Source organism: Acartia tonsa, chromosome 4 (genome assembly GCF_053477335.1).
Source record: "Acartia tonsa isolate MP-2025a chromosome 4, ASM5347733v1, whole genome shotgun sequence".
NCBI lineage: Eukaryota > Metazoa > Arthropoda > Copepoda > Calanoida > Acartiidae > Acartia > Acartia tonsa.
The window spans coordinates 7,011,422-7,034,659 of record NC_137263.1 but is presented as its reverse complement, the minus strand read 5'-3'; the positions used below and the strand labels follow the sequence as shown (position 1 = coordinate 7,034,659).

General features: G+C 32.4%; 1 protein-coding gene across 1 annotated transcript; it reads right to left on the bottom strand.

The window, feature by feature from the left end:
• Positions 1-12,657: 12,657 nt before the first annotated feature.
• On the bottom strand, positions 12,658-14,038 carry LOC145315848 (uncharacterized). Its single transcript, XM_080155975.1, has one exon. The coding sequence runs from the start codon at positions 13,920-13,922 to the stop codon at positions 12,792-12,794; it is 1,131 nt and encodes a 376-aa protein (XP_080012101.1). The 5' UTR covers positions 13,923-14,038; the 3' UTR covers positions 12,658-12,791.
• Positions 14,039-23,238: the final 9,200 nt, after the last annotated feature.

Sequence of the window (23,238 nt, the reverse complement as noted above, 5' to 3'; positions counted from 1 at the left end):
ACGGGAACACAAATTTGGATATTTAGAAATTTTAAATGCTTGATAAAAAAAATACAGGCAGTGATTAAATTAAATCAAGTCTATAGAGGTTAACTTGCGACTAAACATTTATGTTATAACAAATTATAAGCATACTTTTGCTGCTGCAGATTTGCCAAAAATTGACAAGGTCTCTAATTTTCTATTACTGACTTCTTCATAATATTCAGAGTTTTCTCTCTGTTTCGTTGAATTTATCTTTAATGGTATTTTATACTTTGGACTTCTGACTAAGCATTATATTTATTATTTTTGTCATTGATTAAAAAATATTAAATAAGAATCCCAATCCATGACTATGTCATTTAATGTCATCTATGTGTATAATATGACTGGAGGCTGTTTGAACAATGCTAGATATAACTCATTAGTAGGAAGGATATTTTCATTACATACTTGTAGAAAGGCTACTCTAAAAGAAAAGACATATTCAAAATACACAATCGTAGATGTGATAACCAGCTCTGTTTCATCCGCAGAAATTACACTGTTGACCAGTTTGCTGTCGTAAGAATTCAGCAGCAGGCAACATTTGTATCAATATAAAGCCATGGTTTGATTTTTCTAAATTTTAAATTTATTTGACTGTCAATTAATTGACCAACTACAATGCTAAACATTTTTTCGACGATCACTAGCTGCCAAAGATCATCTTGTTTAAGTATTTAAATTCAATCCTTCTCCATTCTACACCCCATACTTTTCATTACATATATTTTATGTCTTTGAAACATTATTTCTGTCCGATATGTATCTAATTAGCTCATGTAGCTTCGCTACTTATGAATATCACCAATGTTGTATAAGCTGGATGAAACTGAAAATATTCACAATAATTCTCACATGTGTTAAAAATGCTTTCAGCTAAAATTCCAGTTTTTTAAATATCACAAAATATTATAAACGGAATTTGTGACAAAAAACACTTGAAAAATTATCTCTTTTACTAAAAGTGTATTTTATACTTCAAATAAAGAAAATTCTTTTGGTTTAAAATTAAGTATTCTTTTTTTGCGTTGTGATATGAATCTATTCATGATAGAATTACCTCGTCGCTTTAAAGCCTTCTACGAATACTTGAAAGCAGTATACAAAATCATACATAAATATAAATCCTATCGTAATGTAAATATGCTATTTATCAAGCCAATAATTTTACAACAACAGTCCATTTATCCATAAAAGTCGGTTTTATGGACGGATCCTCCTTGTTTAAATTTACAATTTTGGTTAAATTTCCACTTTATTTACCACCCTAAATAGCTTGACGTAAACTTGTAACATAACGCCCTTTCTCCTGGAGGCAAAATTAAACTTTTTAGCTGGCTCTATGAACGGGCTGGTAATATTTTGTTTACAAGCATAATTAGCAAGGATGCGCAACATCCACTAAAACTAAGCTATAAAGTTAGACGGTTTGACTAACGGACATTAAAACTTGTAGAGTGTCAGAGCTTAATATGCAAAATATGAATTTATAAGTCTGTTGGTTATAGAGATTCTTCGCCTATACGATTATGAAGTTTGAAATCTATAGGAGAGTTCTAACATGTTTAAATCAACGATAAGAGCTATCCGTTACGGACGCACGGAATTACCCTAATCATAGAAAATATTCGCTTTATAAAAAAGATCAAATATTTGAAAACGTGTAATTAGCATAAAACTACATATTTAATTTTCTCAGGAATTAATAAACAAGAATAATTATGTCCAAAAGTGGCACAGCAACTTAAATGTAACATAAACATTGATCATAACAGAACTTGTAGAGTGTCAGAACTATATGATCCATCACTTGTATCGTTGGTTGAAAAAAATATTCGCAATTCATTGTCCAGTGTAGCATTTTTATAAATTTCATTATTTGTAACATTTGAACGTGTTGTGGGCATAGAAAATTGTTGCTATTACTACGCTATTTGGATAAGATTTTCCTTGTTTGAATGAAACTAAATCTAAATAAAAAAATAAACATTTGTGTTTGTTCGGTTTATCATCTGTTTTATCTAAAGGTAGCAATTTTAAAAATCTCTGACAAACAAAAAAAACACCCCTTGAAAAGCGCTTCCTTGACTCCCCCCTGGCTAAATTTACCCTCCCAAACAAAACAAAAATTTACAAAAGAAGCTTTTAAAAATAATGAAAAGGAGAGCGAGTTCACTGTGAAGTAACAAGGATGACAACATCCATAAAAGCGAAGCGTTGAAATGATATGACAGACGAACATTAACTTTTGTTGAGTGTCAGAACTGAATATACAAAATATGAAAATATAAGGTTTGACAAAATTATACGTAAATTTGTTGCAAAACTTCATAATATTGTACCTTATTGTAATAGGAATGAGTAATCAAAAAATCAGATCAATCGGATGATTTTATCACATAAAAAATTGTTAATAAAAAGTAAAAAAATCAACATGTTTAAAATGGACGTACGGACATTCTGGTATCGATTATAGAGTTGCTACGCTTTCTAAATCGTACCTAACTATTACAGGAATCACCATGCAAAGTTTGAAAGCTATAGGACAATTCTAACATGCCTAAATTAACGAATAAAAGCTAACTATCTCGGACGGACGGACGGACCGACCCTAATTATAGAAAAGCTTCGCTTTTAAAAATTACAAGTTTGAAGAAAAAAAACAGCTGGTCATTTTTGAACGTTAGAAAAGGGAGCATTTTCTAACGTTAAATAGCAGCGTGAGATAGATAGTAGTCCTATGCATAGGGGTGTCATAAAAAAATTCCTATTTAAAATGAAATACACTTTGCTTGATGTCGCATCGGTGAAACTGATGTTATAGTTTTATAATCACTAATAATTGTATATTCATATATGTATGTATAATACGTTTGTCTATAAATGTTCATTTCGTAAGATCTTGAAAAATGCTGAAACAATTTAGCAGTTTAGCAACAAATTTAGTTACAATTTTGTTTAGACATTATACTCTGTGTATTCAGTGTTAACAATAGTTTATCCTACAGTTTTAAGTCTTCGCTTTTATTGAAGAAATACATACGGTGCATTATTTGCCAAATGTACCACTTTTCTGCACTACCTCTCCAATTTTGTTAATACTCTATATTTTGGTCCGTTGGGTCATTCAAGGATGCTGGATGGCCAAAAAAAAGTTTCAGAGTCTCTGGATGTCTAGATATCTAGCTATCTAAGAAGGTAGGTAACAAAAATGTAAAAAACACCCATTTTTTCACAATTTTAAAAATTAATTTTTTCATCAATCTTACATCCAATGACCAATCTATACATTTTACACACTAAAATGATCGTTTATTCATGTAAAAAGCGCACATAATGCTATTTTGGCCAAAACTCTAATTTTACAGGGTGTCCAACAAAAAGTGTATTTTGGATATCTAGCGTAATACCCAAAATACCTATCCGAAAAAAATCATTTTTTTTTACTTAAATCCTGTGTTTTATCTGTGTGCATATGTGGTATATAACGGTTCGGACCACCCGGGACTATAAGGTTGTCAAGTTTCACTTTGGGACACCCTGTAAATGTGATTTTTGCGTCTGTAGAGCTAAAACTTGGTCCAAATTGGCTATTTTTTTCAAATTACTCTAATATGTGTCTTAGTATGTTTGGCCATAGTGTTTTCTGACCAGATCAATATTTTCATATTTTTTGGACACCCTATATTTTCAAAAAAAGAGAAAAATTTTTTTGTTTTTTTAAAATTTTTTTTTCTATTTTTAAGTTACTTAAAACTGTCATATAGATACAGATTTTGTCAAATAACAATAATATTTGCCTATTTTACAAATTTTTACACTTTTGGGACACCCTGTGCATGTTTTTGAAAAATGATGGTTTTTGCCCATTTTTGGGGGGAAGGGGTCGTTTTAGGGCCATAGACTATTTCTTCATTTTTGTAGAACTTTTTAAGACACATCATTTGTTATTAATGCAAAAACCGCAAAAACCGAACCGTTTTGCCGTTATTCACCGCCAAAGGCGGATTTTTTTTACGTTTTTGCCGTTCCGGAGGTTGTAATGGGCATTTGTGGTAAGAAAACGTTGATTTATCAAGATCCCCCTTAAATACTTTTATTTAGGTAATTTAATTTACTAAATTTCATATTAAGTAAAAGTTTTTGTGCAGCTAACCGTTTTTCGTGATGGATTTCAATTGTTAAAACAAGAAAATGAAGTGAATATAACATAAATAATAGTTATAACATAAGTGATAAAAGAAACATAAATCATGTGTATTTGAAATTCCTTTTGACAAAAATCGGTTGGATATACAAAAAAATTTACTTCACATGAAATTTAGTAAATTAAAATGCCTAAATAAAAGTATTTTACAGTTATCTTGATAAATCAACGTCTTCTTACCACAAATGCCCATTAGAACCTCGGGAACGGCAAAAAACGTAAAAAATTCTGCCTTTGGCGGTGAATAACTGCAAAACGGTTCGGTTTTTGCGGTTTTTGCATAAATAACAAATGATGTGTCTTGAAAAGTTCTACAAAAATGAAGAAATATTCTATGGCCCTAAAACGACCCCTTCCCCCCAAAAATGGGCAAAAACCACCATTTTTCAAAAACATGCACAGGGTGTCCCAAAAGTGTAAAAATTTGTAAAATAGGCAAATATTATTGTTATTTGTCAAAATCTGTATCTATATGACAGTTTTAAGTAACTTAAAAATAGAAAAAAAATTTTTTAAAAAACAAAAATTTTTTTTCTCTTTTTTTTAAAATACAGGGTGTCCAAAAAATATGAAAATATTGATCTGGTCAAAAAACGCTATGGCCAAACATACTAAGACACATATTAGAGTAATTTGAAAAAAATAGCCATTTTGGACCAAGTTTTAGCTCTACAGACGCAAAAATCACATTTACAGGGTGTTCCAAAGTGAAATTTGACAACCTTATAGTCCCAGGTGGTCCGAACCGTTATATACCACATATGCACACAGATAAAACACATGATTTAAGCCAAAAAAAATGATTTTTTTCGGACAGGTATTTCGGGTATTACGCTAGATATCCAAAATACACTTTTTGTTGGACACCCTGTAAAATTAGAGTTTTGGCCAAAATAGCATTATGTGCGCTTTTTACATGAATAAACGATCATTTTGGTGTATAAAATGTATAGATTAAATGTAAGATTGATTAAAAAAATAATTTTTAAAATTGTGAAAAAATGGGTGTTTTTACATTTTTGTTACCTACCTTCATAGATAGCTAGATATCTAGACATCCAGGGACTCTGAAACTTTTTTTTGGCCATCCAGCATCCTTGAATGACCTAACGGACCAAAATATAGAGTATTAACAAAATCGGAGAGGTAGTGCAGAAAAGTGGTACATTTGGCAAATAATGCACCATACGTATCATGAAAACCCCTCTTCTAGATTTTTTAACTGCTAAAACATTACTCCTCCCCAACCAGATAAATGTTTTCTTTTAAATTGATAAAAAAAATATGTTTGTGATTTTGAAGCACCTATATTAAAAGACTCCTGTGAGTGGAATGATGGTTGAAATAGGAGCTTTGGGATGCTTAACAAAATGGTCACATTCTGGCTTTAAACAAGGATGACACAAAAATTTCTGTAAAAAAATTTTAAAATTAAATTGCTTTTCGATTTTATTTGACATAAGAAAGTCACAACAGTCTAGCTTAATTAATGATTCAAATTATCAAACAAACTTAATTTTTAAAGCATAAAGCAAATTTAATTACGAAAATGAAATCTAAAGCAAATACGGAAGACGATACGGAGATTTATGAGGCACATATTTGCTCCTTCCGTTTGTGAGATATTTGCTTTTGTCAAAAACATTCACGTCTTTAACCCTACCAAAAAATTAACAGGTACTTAATGTACCTGTTACCCCGGATCAATTAAATTTTTGTGGTTCCCTATTTTACTTTGAAAACTGCCAGGTGAGTGAGTGCTACATTAGTTGGTTGGGTTGGTTCGAAGGGGGGAGGGGGGGGGGGGGAAGTCAGTGGAATGTGAGTTCTTCACAACACAACTAATTATCTTTTCAGTTTTACCATACCCCCCTCCCCCTCAGAAATTTTATTCGACGTTATTTTATTTTTTAAACTTTATCAATATATTTAACTTTGTATTACGTAACAGTCTTTCTTTTAATAATATGCTTTTTTTTTATATATATCTCATTATTTAGAAAATTCAAAATTTCTATTTCTAACTTACGCCGCCTTCAATATTCTACTTTTTAATTATTTTTCTTCTCTTTCTGTTTATCTTTGTCCATTCAATTTATCTCTACATCTCTTTATTCATAGTTTAATGCGCTTTTTGGTTGATGGGGAGAAATAATTTAAAAATTGACCCAAAGCATGATGTAAATAAAGCCGTATTAAAGCTTAAACTACTCCTATGTCATTTGCTTAATAAATAAAGTAGAAATATAGTTATGGAATTAATCATGCTTGTGCAAAAATTAAAAGACTTTTAGACAATTGGCGTACAATCAAATAATAAGTTGCTCGTAATCTATAGTGTATTAGGTATTTTTTCTGTTAAAAAATAAAAAGTGTTTATTTATAACTTATCTTTTTAAAATTGTTTTCTAACTAGCTGCAAGCCCTAAAAGTTATCTTTTCTCTGATTATTTGCTGTAAACTCTTTTGTTTTACCATCCATCCTTCTTAAAAGCTCTGTATATTCTTGGAGTAAAATCTTTGTATCATTAGCCGCAGTTGTTTAGTCAATCGCGCTTTAACAAAATTAGCTGCAGCGGCGGAAAACAATCTGCAGTTGCAAGAAGGCTGGTGTTTCACAATTAGACACTGCTTGTCGGCTTTTTGTTATAAAATCAGCCGCCGATAAACACCTGTTGACTTTTGATGCAGCTTACAGTGACTAATAAAAAATAACGTCATGCAATATAAATGACCAATGATAGGCCAGTATACATTTTACCATTGCTCAATTACAATGTATACTGGCCTATCAATGATCATTTATATTGCATGACGTCATTTTCTATTAGGCACTATAAGCTGCTTCTTGGCTTTTAGTTTAATTATTCGGTTGCAAAACCCTGCTTTAAGTTATATAGATTCCCTTCTGTTTAGGCTTGAAAGAAACCTTTCAAATCTTTTGTTTTAAACCATTTTCTATTCAAACTATGTCCAGTGTAATTTGCAATTTACAAGTTTTATACTTTAATTTGTCTATACAATTTCCTTTTTCTAATTAACTAAATTTTTAGTTAAAAGTTAAACTTTACAGCTCATACAAGATATTGTAGCTGAAAAAATCTATTTCGCCAAGATATTTTCCGCCAGTAGAGCTATTGTATATTGAGATTCAATGTATACAATTACTGTAAGGAAAATATATACCTGTTAGCTGCATCGTTTGAGCGTAAATCCTATGCCTATAGAAATTAAATCATTTTTTATCACCAGAATATTCATTATCAGTTTCCCCCATTTCATACATTAAGACATAATCTCCCCACCCCCCCTCCCCACCCATTCATACAATTGACAATTATTTTCGTCCGTTTTTTCATCTCCTCCCCCAACACCCCCCAGGCTTTTACCCTTTCTCAGAATGATGTAAGATATAAATAATAAAAGCTTCAAGGGATGATTATTAAAACAAGGACAAGTATAACCATACAGTAAAAAGTTGACAACAAAAGTGGTATAGGAAAAATGGGGAAATAACTGATTATTTTCACTGAATATGGCATTTCAAAAAAATATACGTCTACTTTTAATCAATTTTACGAATATGCCTATGAACAAAATAATACAATCAATCTTCTTAACGATACTTCAGCTATAAACTGATGGAAAGACGGAAGGACATAACGTAGTTAGAGTAGCTTCTCCAGTAAAAAACAAAAAAATGGGGTTGGATTCATTTAATCAACCATATTTATTATAGGGGGAGGGTGGGGGTGGTGTGCGTCTGAATGGCGCCCAGATGGAATTTCAATCTCAAAATTGGTGTTAACAGGTGGCGGCTTTAGCACTTCTTTCCCCCTCCCCCTAATCCCAACCCCAAAAGCAATTGGTTACCATCTCCCAGAAAGCACTATCCCTATTATTCAGCCTAAATTGCCAAAGGTATTGTTTAGTCCACTTTAATGCTCTATAATTCAGCTCTGGGGTGTGTTTGATGTTTTATAGGAGTAACCCAACCAAGATAAACAAAGCCCTTGTAAATAAATATCAGGTGGATTGGGAGACAGATAATTGTAAATCTTCTGATTAAATAATAGATTTATCTTTAGATAGAAGCTCAAGTATGACATATAAATTTAATCTTATAACATTTGTCAAAATTTTTATTATTTTTGTCTTTAACTACAACACGTCATTTAATTAAAAAATGAAATAAGAATTGTTGGGTTAAAACAATACCAACAGCTGTTTGATTGGATCTTAACTTAAAACTGGGTCTGGAGCCAAACTAATCTTTCAAAGGCCTAGCTGCTGCTGACCTAACCTAACAGAAATATTCACCCGGCCAACTTATTTTATTGTGCGTGGAATATTGTTCTAAAAAAAGTAATGCAAAGATTTTTCCTGAAAAGAATTGCAGTTAAAATTATAGTTTTACTTTCCTTACTAAATTGGAATACCTATCTCTTTTAAATCTTATTTTTGTTGTCTATTTCCTTTAATTTCTCACACTGTCTGTTACACAAAATATTACATAATTCTAATTTTTAAAGCGGACATAAAAACTCAAATTTTATTAAATAAGCATTAGATAATTTATCTTCTGAAAGTCCCAATTTTTTGGAACTAGATTTTAATAAAAATCGAAGTCCCTTCCATTTTGTATTGTCATCTCCTGGTGTAGCCAGCTGTGTTTGAATCTATATTGTATAACAAGGACGATTATGTCTAGAAGTGGAAAAAAACTTACATGAAAAAAAAGAAAATTAAATATTGTTCAACCCAATGAGGGAAATTTTTGGTACACCGCTAAATCATATCTCTAAAAGAACAATTAAGGTACAATTTTTTTAAGTAACTCAATTAACGTAAAGGTATAGTTCAATCATGGAGTAGCTGCGCTACTAAAAGTTGTAAAAGTCTCAGCCTATTATCCAACACAAAATTCACACTTTACCAGGATAACCGGTAATATCCCTTTAATCGCAACTGGACCATCCATGATCCCTCACTTCTCAACTTGTACAAATGTAATTAATAAATATATATGTACTAGGTATTTGTTAAACGTTATGCCTTGTACGAAAAAGAAAGACCCAAGCTGACTAAATGCCTTTAAGCTCAACAATGGTAACTTTTATTGAATGCCATATAGTCGACTTTAATATAGTCAATACAATAACTTGTGTCGATAACTTGTCCACCATCGCTAACATACCATCGACATGAGGGTTGTAATGACAGTTCAATTCCTCAATATAAGATCATTTTTGTCATGAAGTAAGCATTAAATGTTGACACAAGGCATTCATATTTCAAAGACTAAAATCTAAAATCTAAAGGGAGGTTATTTTTGTAATCCACTAGCGAAATGAAGGATTCTTTATGTGATAACCAATAAAATGACCAACGATCGTTGCAAAAATAGAATGCATGTTTAAAAAAGGACATTTTGCAAGGATAGAAAGATGCTGCTGAATATTGTGTCTTTGTGTGTGTGTGTGTTTGCAGGTGGCAATGTGAGAAGGAATGGTTGTGGGTATTGAATACTAATGGTATAATCTGTGCACACACACACACACACACACCCATACACACACAATATATATTTTTTATTATAGCAAGATTTCCCAAGGTTTTGAAACGGCTAGAGACATATAACTTAAAATTTAATAGTTGCATTTTTGTACAATAAAACACAGAACAATGATTTATTTAGTTTTTCTTGGATTATGTATCCTGTTTTTTTCTTCATATTTACATGATTTCAAAATTCATCATTTTTGTATTTCTATGTTAACTAATTCCTCTACTAATAACCATAAATGTCATGTTTTTTATTCATCGTTTGTCAAGGTTCTTTTAATATAACATTGTCGGAATTACTGATCATCAGATATGTCGATAATATACTAGGTAAAGCCACTTTAAATACATGCCAAATGATTGCTAACCTTTAACTGTGAAAATCAGTGAATTGCTTCCAAGTTTGTCTTGGAATTTGTGTCTCTGTCACCGAGTTTTGATAAAAAATGTGGCAACAACTGTTTTATTCAACTGCATTTTATTAATGGCCTTCCTTAACATTACAAACTTCATTTCATATTTTTGTTTTTAAGCGAGACTTTTCTATAATGAACACAAGGTTTTTATTATTGTATTAAATCCATGTATAATGTATATACCCTCTGATTGTAAGCAAAATTACCCTTTCTGCAAAGTTTAAACATTGAGTATGTAAAGTATGAGAAATTAGATTTTTAAACTTTGGGTTCTAAAACTAAACGTTGAAATCACATTTTCTCTGCATGAAAAAATATTTGGAAAGAAAATTTGTTCTAAATTTGACACAAAGTTGGGAGCCAATTACGCAGAACTAACCTACATTGTCATCATATCTCTAATTTAGATAATAATGCATATAGATAACTTAAGGCTCAGCAGTCGCACTTTCAGCAATGTTAATGCGGTTTTGAAAAGATACTTTCGCGGCTGTGTGTTTATTCTAGTTTAAAGGTTGTGATACGCTTATAGAAGCTGTGGCTTCTGATACAGCATTTCAATAATCTTCAGATAGGGAGAAGGGACAATTGGCTGTTTATTACACTAGTCCCCTAAATTTTTAAAATAATGTTTTCATATTCGTTGGCTTAACAAACTTTGGGGGCTTTAGTGAATTTTGATTGATTAATTCTTTATTACACTAGTCCCCTAAATTTTTAAGATAATGTTTTCATATTCGTTGGCTTAACAAACTTTCGGGGCTTTAGTGAATTTTGATTGATTAATTCTTAAAGTTGTGTGTTCAAACGTTTCAACCACTAATTTTAATATACATAAGGGATAGTTTTGTGCATCATCATTTGAAATATACATTAATTTACTGGTCATTGTCTTATCCCTTTAGATTCCTGGATAATCTTACTGCCGCGGCGGCTTAACCCTAAAGAAACGCCACCAACTTTGCCATGCATATTTCCTACAATTGCCTGCGGAAAATGCCAAAATGGTATTTTCTTTGCAAAAATTAACATTTACGCCCCACCTCATTTTTTTAAGCGAACCTTTTCTACTTTTATGGTATGTTTTTTTCATTAGAAAGACTTTTTAAATTGAAAATTTATATATTATGATATTGTATATTATCAGATTGAAACACTTTTCTAAGATTTCTAAAATGATAAGGTATGTTATAATAACTTAATAACTAAAAATAAAAGCAATTATATTGTAGCTTATAATAGTTGTTGATTCATAGAAAGATTAGACATGCTTTAAATGGGTATAACAGCTTTCATAGCTTTCTCCCATAAATATTATGTTTTATCATCAGGAATTTTTAATATCTTTTTAGGGATTTTATAGAAAATCATTCTTTTATCTATTAATTAAAACTGCAATTGCCAAGCTTTTTTTTTACAAGCATCGCTTTTATTGATACAGTCATCCTTGTTTACATGTTTTCAAGCGAAATGTCTTTCTTTTTATCTCCGCTATAGATAGGATAGAGTCATTTCATGGAATGTATTTGAGAAAATAAAAGGGTTTGTTTTGCAGTGTCATCTTTACTAGATAGGCTGGGGGGCTATTCAATGGACTACTAGGCAGCATCTAAATATGTATATTATATACATGTATGCATTTTTAGTAGCAAAGCAACTACTCTAAAATTACAAATGATCGTTGTCCGTATGTCAGCTACTTCGGAGGAAATCTATTTTTTTCTATTAATAGATTGACGGCTGTAAGTTTTTGTGAAGATTTATTACAACAAAAGCATCCAGTATATAATTTACTTATGCCAGTAGTACTCTGCTTGTCTAGTCCTATGAAAATTTTTTACTCGGCTGCTATTTAAGAAGATCTATTTCTGATTTGATGAAAAGTTTGCTGACAATAGCACATCTTTTCTGTAAATCACCTTTTCCTTTAGAATATTGATTCTACTTTGAAATACATCAATTTTGAGTGAAGATTCTTGTGATATTGAGTCCGTCTGTATGACTGCTACGTTTTTCTTATTTCAACTGCTTGGCTGTACTTACTTTTATGTCAGTACTTCGCTACATAATACATATTGATTTTTATCAAAATCGACGTTGTTTTGTTTTCTTGATTTTCCCCAAATTAATTTTTAAAATCGCAATACCTTACGGCTAACTTAGAATTAAAAACTTTGCGTTGAATAAACTATGACCAGGCTAAATTTTAGACAGGACTCTTTTTGTTCGTTTGCTAGTTCAACATCCATGCTTTCTTCACAGCAGTTTTTTCCTTTCCTTGTTTCTTTAATATATGCATTAAAGAACCTGTGACCATAAGTAGCGCGACAATAACTAGCCAGCAAAACAATATCACTTCCTGGGACGGACATACAATAGACATAGAGTAGCAAAGCTATTATTTATATGATAAAAGCTGTTTCAAATACGAATAAAAAAATCTTTTTAATTGTATGATGATTTATTTTATTCACAGCCGAGTATATATCAATATAAAAATATCAGAAATAATATAAAATAATAATAATAATAATAATGACGAAATTTGTTTCTTTTGAAATTTAGTTCAGTTCTGTTTAGCTCTTTCTTGTTTTGACTTTAGTCTCCTCCCGGACTGTCTGCCTGTAGTTCTCCAGCACTTCCTCCAGGCTGGGGTTGGACTGGTCCTCCGTGTAGTCATGCCCGGCCATACGAGACAATGCCATGATGTAGGCCGTCGCTATCTTTATCACAGACAGCTTGGACAACTTGACTCCATTCTCCTGCTCAGTTGGAATGGCGGATTGTAGGGTGTCAAAGGCCGCCGTTATCGTGTGGACACGTCGGCGTTCGCGTGCGTTGGCCTCAACACGGCGATCACGTGTTTTTGATTTGTAATTGGTCTGCTTCTTTGTTGGAGTTGTCGGTGGTGATATTAAGGCTTTATCCTCTGCAACGGTCTTCTTATCAACAATAGTTTTACTGACTTTTTCAACTTTATCACATGATTTTTTCACAACAAGCGAGAGAGGCTCGTCCTGTTCGCAGCCAGAAACATCCGAGGTCACTGACATTGCTGGCGAGCCAATTGATTCTGGAGAGAACGCAAATGTTGACTGTGCTGGCTCCACTATTGATGCCGTTGAGGCCCTCAGGGCTGCATAAGACAACAATAAGGCTGTCGGGGAGGTAAGATTGAGCTGTTGGCACAAGGCTGCTGGTAAGCCAGCAAATGAGAAAGACGGAACTGGCAGTGTTGATGGTTGAGGTGATGGTGGTGTTGGACTTGACACTGGTGATGCAGATAACCTGGAGACTGGAGATTCTGGAAGGGTCATCTTTCTTTCCGATTCAAAGCTGAACGCATCTGCTGCCGTCCACGGACGGAAAGGTTGATTGGAATTCTGTAAAGAAAGTCTGCGATTTCTCTCTTGTTCTTTCATTTCTTCTTCCCGTTCCAAATCCAACATAGCATCCATCTTGAACCGTTTCTTCGGAGCCAGATGAGAAAATTCTGACGCGATAGATTCGCGCTTTATGGACAGTGATTCGTTCTTGTTACAATCAGTCACAATTGTTTCCATCTTTCCGGCCAGACGGACTCTTTTGGGCTCGGCAGATTTTCTTTTATTCTTGGAGAACTTTTTATGTATGGGTTTGACAGAGATCTCAATACTGTCTTCACTGGTGTCTGTTGGAGACAACTCTTCCTCGTAACAATACTCCATAATTATGTCACTTTTACAATCAATATTTAAAGTTTATAAAAAATATAAAAATGTGTTTAAGAATGTCTAAGCTCTGAGCGTAGCGCACCGAGCGAGATTCTATTCAAAACTAAACTAAAACTGAAAATAATATCTTGGGAAGCTGATCATTCAGAGGTGGGGGAGTGTGAAGAGATGGGGATATTTCAAATCCAGAAAGGAGGTACTGGAGTAGGGGGAAGGAAAACAATGAGTTAGGACAGGTGTCCACCCTCTCCCACTCCCTTTTAGAGCTCCCCCTTTTTTAAACACTATTTCCCTTTGAACCATCAAGATGGTTTTCATTTGCTCTCCTTCCTTTCTATAAACTAATTTCCCTCTCTCCTCCCATTTTAAAGTCGAAAAGGGGGAAATATGGGAGGGGATAGAGAAACCATTATTGAGTCGGAGGTGTAGGGGGGTGGGGGAGGGGTATATACAGACATAACACTCACATACCAGGTGACGGTTCCCGAGATACAGGAATCATTCCCACACCAACACACACACAAACACACACACACACATACTCACATAATATTCCCCTCAACACCCAAACCATCCCCCGGTCCAACAGACGGACGGATGGACGGGAGACGAAAAAAATAATTGGGAAATTTTTATGTATATGTGTTACTTAGTTTGTATGTGGTATATATATATATCAAATTAATGGGGTTACTATCATTCATCATGTCTTTTAAAGATGTAAAATTTCATGAATGTTCCTAAATTAAATTGTATTTTTATATGAGATAAGATTATTGGATATTGATAATAGTGGTTTATTTTTGGTATTCGAAGTAATATTTTGGGTTTAAATCGTATGGATAAGCAAATCTATCCCCCCCCCCCTCCCCTCCACTTATAGGATAAATCCAAAATCACTTTTCCTATAATGTAACAAGAATTTATATTCCCCCAAAAAATGTTAGATGAGCAAGGGGAATAAAGCCTTATTAAAAAATATATATTTATAATTTCTGATTTTTCCCATCAACCATTCTTTCCCACATTTGCTTTTTACTTAACAAGTTGCTTCACCCCAGGTCTCTAGGGGCGAAGCAACGATCACATTACATTTCCATTCACCAAAAATATATTTTTTGAATAAAAGTTAAAACAAAATGTGAGGGAAAGGGTAATATGAACTTTTGGAGGTTGATTTTTACGTCATATAACTCTGTACAAAACCATTATAAAGCTTGCTTATTATCATTGACTATTTTAGGCAGTTTAGTGTATATAAATATTTATAAAATGTGAATATGTGGAAAGTTTGAAGGGGGAGGGGGGCTTTTCATCAAGCTTAAAAACCCCAAACTGGAAACTACTTAAAAATCTGTAAATGATTATAATTTTGAAAATCTTATTTAGTGGGCATTCATAAATATATTGGATTTCATATATCATTGCTTTTCAAAGGAGGTTTTATAAATATGGTAGGTTAATATGGATGACGAGGAAAGCGTGAATGGGGAGGGGGGGGGGGGCTGTGATATTCATATTTAAATGTAATCATAAATAATCTATACATAATACAGTGATTGGGACCAATTGTCATGTTTATATTCAAAATTAAACAGGAATATTTTTACATGTATTAACTTATTATACAATAAAGGCCTTGCCCCTAGATTCTAAGATTCTTGCCCCTAATGGTAATTGGGACATTTTTTATCTGAAAAAAAACACAATACATACATTATATTGCTGAATGAATTAATAGATGTTTAGGTTTTAATTTTAAATGAAATAATCTATCCGTACTATAAAAATATTATAGTATGCAAGGTTGCGTGATTATTGCATCAATTCTTATCTTTTCAAGCCCTTAAAACTTAATTATTATATTCTAAATATTGTATAAAATTTAAAATATATACACTGTGATATTGATGTAGAGCAAGCAAAGTCTAGACCCAAAGACGAATTAACTAACCATTAAAAATTCCAATAAAACCTGACTTTCCATTGAGTCATATTTTCAGCAGAATTACAGTTTACAATTTAATCTAAGTCAATTAATGTTTCTGATAATAAAACAAACTTGAGTTTCCACAGTATATATGCTTTTTAAATTGAAAAACCTAATGCTTAATAGTAATCTGGACTAGTAAGAAAATAATAAATGAAGGAACATCAGAGGACCCACGGATTTTGACACATTTTAGTGCCAGAAACCAGAAAATAGAAGAGAAGTTATAAAAGTTAATCTCCTAAAACACAAAAAGACAACACATGAAATGTCTAAGGAACGAAACTCTTAATAATGGATAAGATTATTAGACGAAGCCCAATCTGTACCACTTTTGATGAGGGATTCTCCATCTCTTTTTTAGGGGTTTTCTTTCCCACTTCTCCTCTCATCTTCCTCATTTTATGACGTCACAGGAATCAAAAGTGGCACAGATTGGGCTTCGTCAGATTATTATCATGTATTGCGCCTGACACGACGCACTTAACGTTGCCATTCGTTAGCAAATATAAATCATTGGCGTAGTATTGCACTTAGTTTTGGAAGAAGGATTTTTTCTCAATACTATCTTATTTTATAAGATACAGTCTTTGTGCTACAACACGGGAAAGCCTGTGGATCCTCCAATGTACATAAATTGTTAGACCACCCAAATTTCTGACTGAATAAAGCCACCCACCTGCTAATCTACAACTATTAGGGCACAACTAAACAAATTAGATTATAATCCAAATTTCAAAATCAACCTGTTTCTTCAATAAATTACTAATTGCATTATTTCATTAGAATACAATTTAAAATTATGAAAATTTGATTCGCTCAAAGATTTTTGGGAACCCTAAAAGACTGAGAAATATATACATAATTCATTCAAGCCTAATTATATATCCATTAAAATGAATATAATCGCTGGATTACTGCGCTTAGTGTGCCCGTCTACATATGTATATCTCAGACCAAATAAGAATAATCATATTTTTAGCTAAATGTAATTGCTTCAATTAAAACTGGGTGTTCTACAACGTTTAGACTAGGTCACCTTTTTAATTTTGTAGATACGTATATTTCTAAAAGACTTTATCTACAAAAATTGCTAACCACTATTACAATTTTTGTTTTATTTTATTGTAATTTTTGTCAATTAACATTAAAATCATATTTTTTTGGCTTGTATCTATTACATAACATTGAATGTAAAACAACATTAAAGGTTTCAATCTTTAGTTTTAAAAAACTTTTAATGTAATAGGGAATTAAAAAGAAAATGTATACATATCTTATCTTAAAATTAGGCGAAAAATCTATCTAACCGCTGAACCGATATGGTTCTCCTTTATAATAAAGCTTCTTAAGGGTCCATGGGTGGTTTCAGGCAGTTTTATTTTTCTTTATAAAAAATAGGCGTTGTATGGCTTTAAGCTATTTTTCTGCTCTTTAATATCACTAGATACTAAAGCTGCAACTGCTAGTAATAATGATATATTGAAGAATTATAGATGACCGCTTTTCAAACAAACCTACAGGAAGAGAAAGTGGAACAGAGTTATATAGAATATTCCTACGGGTTATAAAGAAGTTAGATTTAAAAGGGAGTTCCTTATTTGGTTGTCAGTATTTTCTAGACAAGAAATTCAGTCAAGCTAAAAAAGAGTAGAAGAACAGATGGTTTTAAGTTGTATTCATATACATATTTAGAACCCATAAACAAGAATGATATATCAATGAATTACGAAGGATAGAATGAAGGACAAAAACTATTATCTTTGGCAAAGGGTTCACGAAGTAAATTATAGGCTTATATCAAAGACCTATGATATGGATGAACTATTAATAATCTGTAAATCTAAAAATAATTTTTAGAGGTACTAAAATTTTCTATTTATGTGTATCCAAAATAATCATAGAAAAAGAAAGATGAATTCCTTATTTAAAAGTACCAGGATGTCTATGTATGTGCTTGTGTGTCTGTCTGTTTGTATTAAAGGATCTTGTTGAATCAATATGATTCTCCTCTATAGTGAAGTTTTTAATATGTATAAAGAAGGTTTTTTAACTATTTTGGAAAGAGTGTGGAAAAATACCCCTAGAGACGTAGCTGCTACTCATAGAAAAAAATGTAATTTGAAATTACAGACAGTTCCAAATTATTGAGGGACTACGCAAGATACAAGCCTTACACACACAAACAAACAAACCACGGACGAGTTACCCACTTTTTGTCATATTAAAATCGTTTTTGTCGTATTAAAATTGTTTTTATCGTCCCAATATAAACCACCCTCACATCCCTCAGTGCTCTTTTTAAATACTGATTGCTTTGTTAAAATTATCATAAAAAGCTGAGATTGTACCCTGGCTGAAATGCGGATAAAAAGGCTGGCTGCAACTGCGGATTAAAGTCAACTTTTAATAGATCTTATTATTATGCTTTTTTGCATATAAACAGTGAAAGTCAAATAAAATTTCCTTAAAAATTTTCTTCCAAATCTAAATTAGAGGAAGATTATTTGAGTTCACACCCCAAACAAAGAAAATGTTGATGCCATGGAAAGGTCAATGGAAAATTATTAAATATCTTACAATGACCCAAGAATTTTGGGTAGGTCATTCAGAAAAGAAAGATTACAATTTCAGATACAAAATAGCTATTATAGCATTTAGCTATTCATCCGAATTCCAAAGGTTGATAACCAGAATTATAATATGGGCGATTTCCCTCATGTCGCATAAGAACCACAAACATTTATGCTTATAATAGATTAGTTTGGGTTAAGTAAAGGATAGAAGAACCCCGAATTGATATAAATTTAATGCGATTGAAATATTGGGGGGACGGGGGGGGGGGGGTCCTGATTAATTTAGATTTATGGGTAGAGGGAAAAGTACCTAAATATGAAAAAAATGTTTGTATATTTATTAATTTCTTTATATCACTAAAGCCCCTAAAGCCTAAGGTTTCAGCCACTAGTAGATATACAGATATGTACATTTACATACACACGATTATTATGATATGCAGATATTAAGCCAGAAAAAGTTTCTCTTCCCCTCAAGTCCATAAGAACAATTTTTCATTATGAAGCAACACCCATTCACACACACTCACACACACTAACACACATATAATCACACACGAGAACATTCATAATACAGATGCAGAGATTTCTCTAATTATAGGCACAGTCAATTTTAAAATTTTTATTTAAAATCTATATGAATTTATTCATTGTAGACAAAGTTAGGTTTAATATGCTATTGCTGACTAATTAATGGTTAGGAAATTATAATGTAACTAGCGGCTTCGCCCCTAGCCTCTAGGGGCTTTGTCCCATGAGGTGATTAAAAAAATAAGGCGAAATTCGTTAAAGGACCAAGGAAATCTTCTACAAAACCTAAAGAACCTAGGAAATCTTCTACAAGACCTAAAGAACCTAGGAAATCTTCAGCAAGAAAAAAATAAATAAATAAATGGGGGGGGGGGGATTTTTTTGTTTTTTGGGGGGTTGGGGGTGTCCCACCCCCAAGAAAATAGCTTAATACCACCACAGGACCAATAGAAATATACCCTGAAGAGTAGAATCCAATCGGTTCAGTGGTTACCGAGATCTTAAGCTTCAGACGGACGGACGGACGGACGGACGGACGGACAGACAGACAGACAGACAGACATCGTACTACTTTGTATTATTGATAACATGGAAGTCTTTTAATTTTTGATTATTATTTCGACTTTTTTCAAGGACAAATTAAAAAGTTTCATATGTTTTTTTTCTCCCAATATTATTGTCTTTCAAATATAAGTAGATGGTGCTTTATCTTAAAGTGGCCCATCGAGCACAAGAACCCCTTACCTTTATTTTTTTTTGAAATATGGAAATTTGTCGTATCTTTTGTTATTATACTCATACCGAACCAACAATTTAATTCAATGGAAAGAAATATTTCATGGTTTCAGTTGTTTTTAGGAGTTTGCTGACGACCTTTTTTTTCTGTCACCTAAATTTTACTTTATTTGGCTTGTTGGTTATACCTGAATTTTAATGATATTGTCGACCATTGTAAAGGTTAAAATTGATGTCTACTATTTAGTTGGTGTATGTCTGACCATTACATACATTTATTAAATCTAGAAGAAAACAAGGATGACAACATCCATAAAAGCGAAGCACTGAAACGGTAGGACAAACGGACATTAACACCTGTATAGTGTCTGAACTGAATAATCAGAATATAAAAGTATAAAAGTCGACGCAAAATTGTATGTAAATTTGTTGAAAAACTGCTTGATACAGGATAATGTTTATGGACATACTTACATTTTTAGGACTTGATTATAGAGTTGCTTCGCTTATAATATTGTTCTTTGTTGTCACAGGAATCAATATACCAAAAATCAGATCAAACGGATAATTAGTTCACATAAAAATTTGCTTTTAAAAAAGTAGAAAAATCAACGTGTTTAAAATGGACGTACGGACATTCTGGTAATGATTATAGAGTTGCTACGCTTTCTAAATCGTAACTAACTACTACAGGAATCATCATGCAAAGTTTGAAATCGATAGGACAATTCTAACATGCCTTAATTAACGAATAAAAGCTATCTATCTCGGACGGACGGACGTACGGACCGACCTTAATTATAGAAAAGCTTCGCTTTTAAAAAACATAAAGAAAGGAAACAAAAAGAACGATTAAGAAGTCTAAGGGAATATATTCTCTGAAGAACTTAGATTAGACCGAGATTAATTAAGCTTCCCGGTTTTCTAAATTTTATATAATTAAAACAAGAAAAAGATAGCAAAGAGAAGAAAAGATATTTTCTGTATGGATGACATCTCTTAGCTACAGATCCTTGAATAAGCTTCTCTGAACAGTAGAGACAAAAGCTTTATTAGCCCCTATAACTTATATTTTTCTCGCTTATGAAGTGTCAAAACAGTTGAATTTGTGTGTTTCAATATAGATATGTCAATGATAACCAAATCAAGCAGTGTCTGTCCCGACTGGACAACTTTCTGATCTAATCATAGAGTTGTAATTCTCTTTGGTATGTCCATAAATATAGGCACATGTGTTTCATACATAGGTTATAGACTTTAGTACACACCATCTTGAAACATTGAGCTCAACATCTGGTCAAAATATTTTCATTTCTAATTTCTCCACTGGATAGCAGGAACACGGATATGTCACTTGAAGAAAAACTATTCTGGCCTCAACATTTCCTCCAGTTAAAGTGTATTTAATTGTAAGTAACCGGATTATTCAGAAAAATAAAATAAAGTGAATAAAATAAAACAATAGAGGGGGTAGGGTTTAAATAACTGTATGTCCCTACCCCATGGACCCTGTGCCGACTTTTAATTGGTTATTTGAATAGCAGACAATGGCGTCGTAAATGTTAACACAGCCAAGTCGCTACAAAAGAACAGAAAGCAATTTGCTTGCAGATGAAAAAGGTCCCCGACACTAGATTCTGTACCGTCTGGATGGGTGTGTGTAAGTATGTTAACTCTCAAGTCAGTTACATCATTGTGTGTGTAATTAATAGTAATAGACGTACAGACAGTTCCTACTGGCTGCTCTACTAAGCATATCTTTTTCTGTAGCTTCTTTTTAGTATCACATCAAAACCATATAGGTTAAGAAATTGATGAAATGTTTCACATTTTTTTACTGTTAAAATATATTTGTTCGGATGATATATCTCTGTCTTGGATGTGATCGAGGTTATCATAGTTATTTCTAGCATCGTATTATAAACGGCTTTCCGCGGATATAGAAAGTACAATTATGAGATTAAAACTAGTTTTTTTAGGCCCGAGGTGCCGAAGGCGCCGGCTAAAAAAACTGGTTTTAATCTTATGATTGTACATTTCTATATTCGTAGATAGCTGGATAAAATACGATGCTAGTCATAGTTTTTTCGTATGGATGAGAACCGGTTCCTATCCACCGGATTCGAATGAATACGAGAAAATCATTTAATAGTACATGTCCAATTATCTTATATTACCACGTAGTTGTAAGCTTTCAGTATTTACACTATACTATCGTAATTGTCCAACTTGAACATTTGGTCACCTCTAAACTTGAGACATTACCATTCCAACAAAGCTTCATTGAAAATATAAATCACTCGCTAACAGTTTATAATGTTTTATATATTTTTTAAGATATTAGAAAGTGTGTGAAACAAATCTGTACTTACGGAATTTATACAGCCTAAAACATGCCTTGGACCTTATCCTAGATTAAATACAGATAGACACACAATCATCCTTTCCATAAGGATATAAGTAAGATAGACAGATTTGCATGAATGATATTACAATTTATCATGAACGCGGTCCATCCATCCATCTATCTAGTCCAGGGACAAGGGGATAATACAATGTAGGTTAAAATAATAGAGTTTGTGAAGATATGTCATTGATATGTATTATTGGAGTAAGAGAGGATAGTATATTAAGTTAACTGTTCTTATCTCTTCTTTCCCTGGACCAGCCATAATTTGATCCAGCATGGTACATACATACCTGCCAGCCATCCTCTTATTCATAATTTTCTCTCTCTCAGTTTTCTCTCTATCCTCATACTCCTTTCTTTAGGCCAGATGCAATACTCAAGATTTCTCGTCTCACAACCATTGCAATACAATAATGTTAAGACTTGTGATTTTGCATTGCAATTATGAAAGGACACAGGAGGTATTTCTGAAGCGTATGTGGGTTAATTGTATACTTAGATACGCTTTATTTGGTCATACCTCTCAATACGCACACACACAATCATATTAACACACAAAACACACACACACACATACACACACACACACACACACACATCGTAATATTTAAAGCAAAAACACTGATACAGGAAATTTCTAACGCTTTTTGGAATAACAACAAAAAACGACATTCTTTTGAATACAAATTTCTTAACTTTGTATGTGTAGTATGTAGAGAATAAGTGACATTGCATGACAGACCTACCAACCAATTTATAAATAACATAAAGACTTGGGAGAACATTGGCTAAAACTTCACCTCCACTAAATACAAAGTCAAACGATAGCTATATGTCTTTTTGAAGCTTTAGATCTCAGTAACAACTAAACTTATTGGGTTTTTCAAGGAATATGATTATTTTTTTTTGTTTGAGGAAAAGCCCAATTCAATTCTTACACATAGATTTTTTCCCCAAAAAATTAACGTTGAGGATTTAAAAGAATATCAAAAAATTGAAAAAATCAATGGAGTGCTAATACAACATTATCCTATTTTATGAAGAAGTAATGTTTTTTTTTGTCTGAAG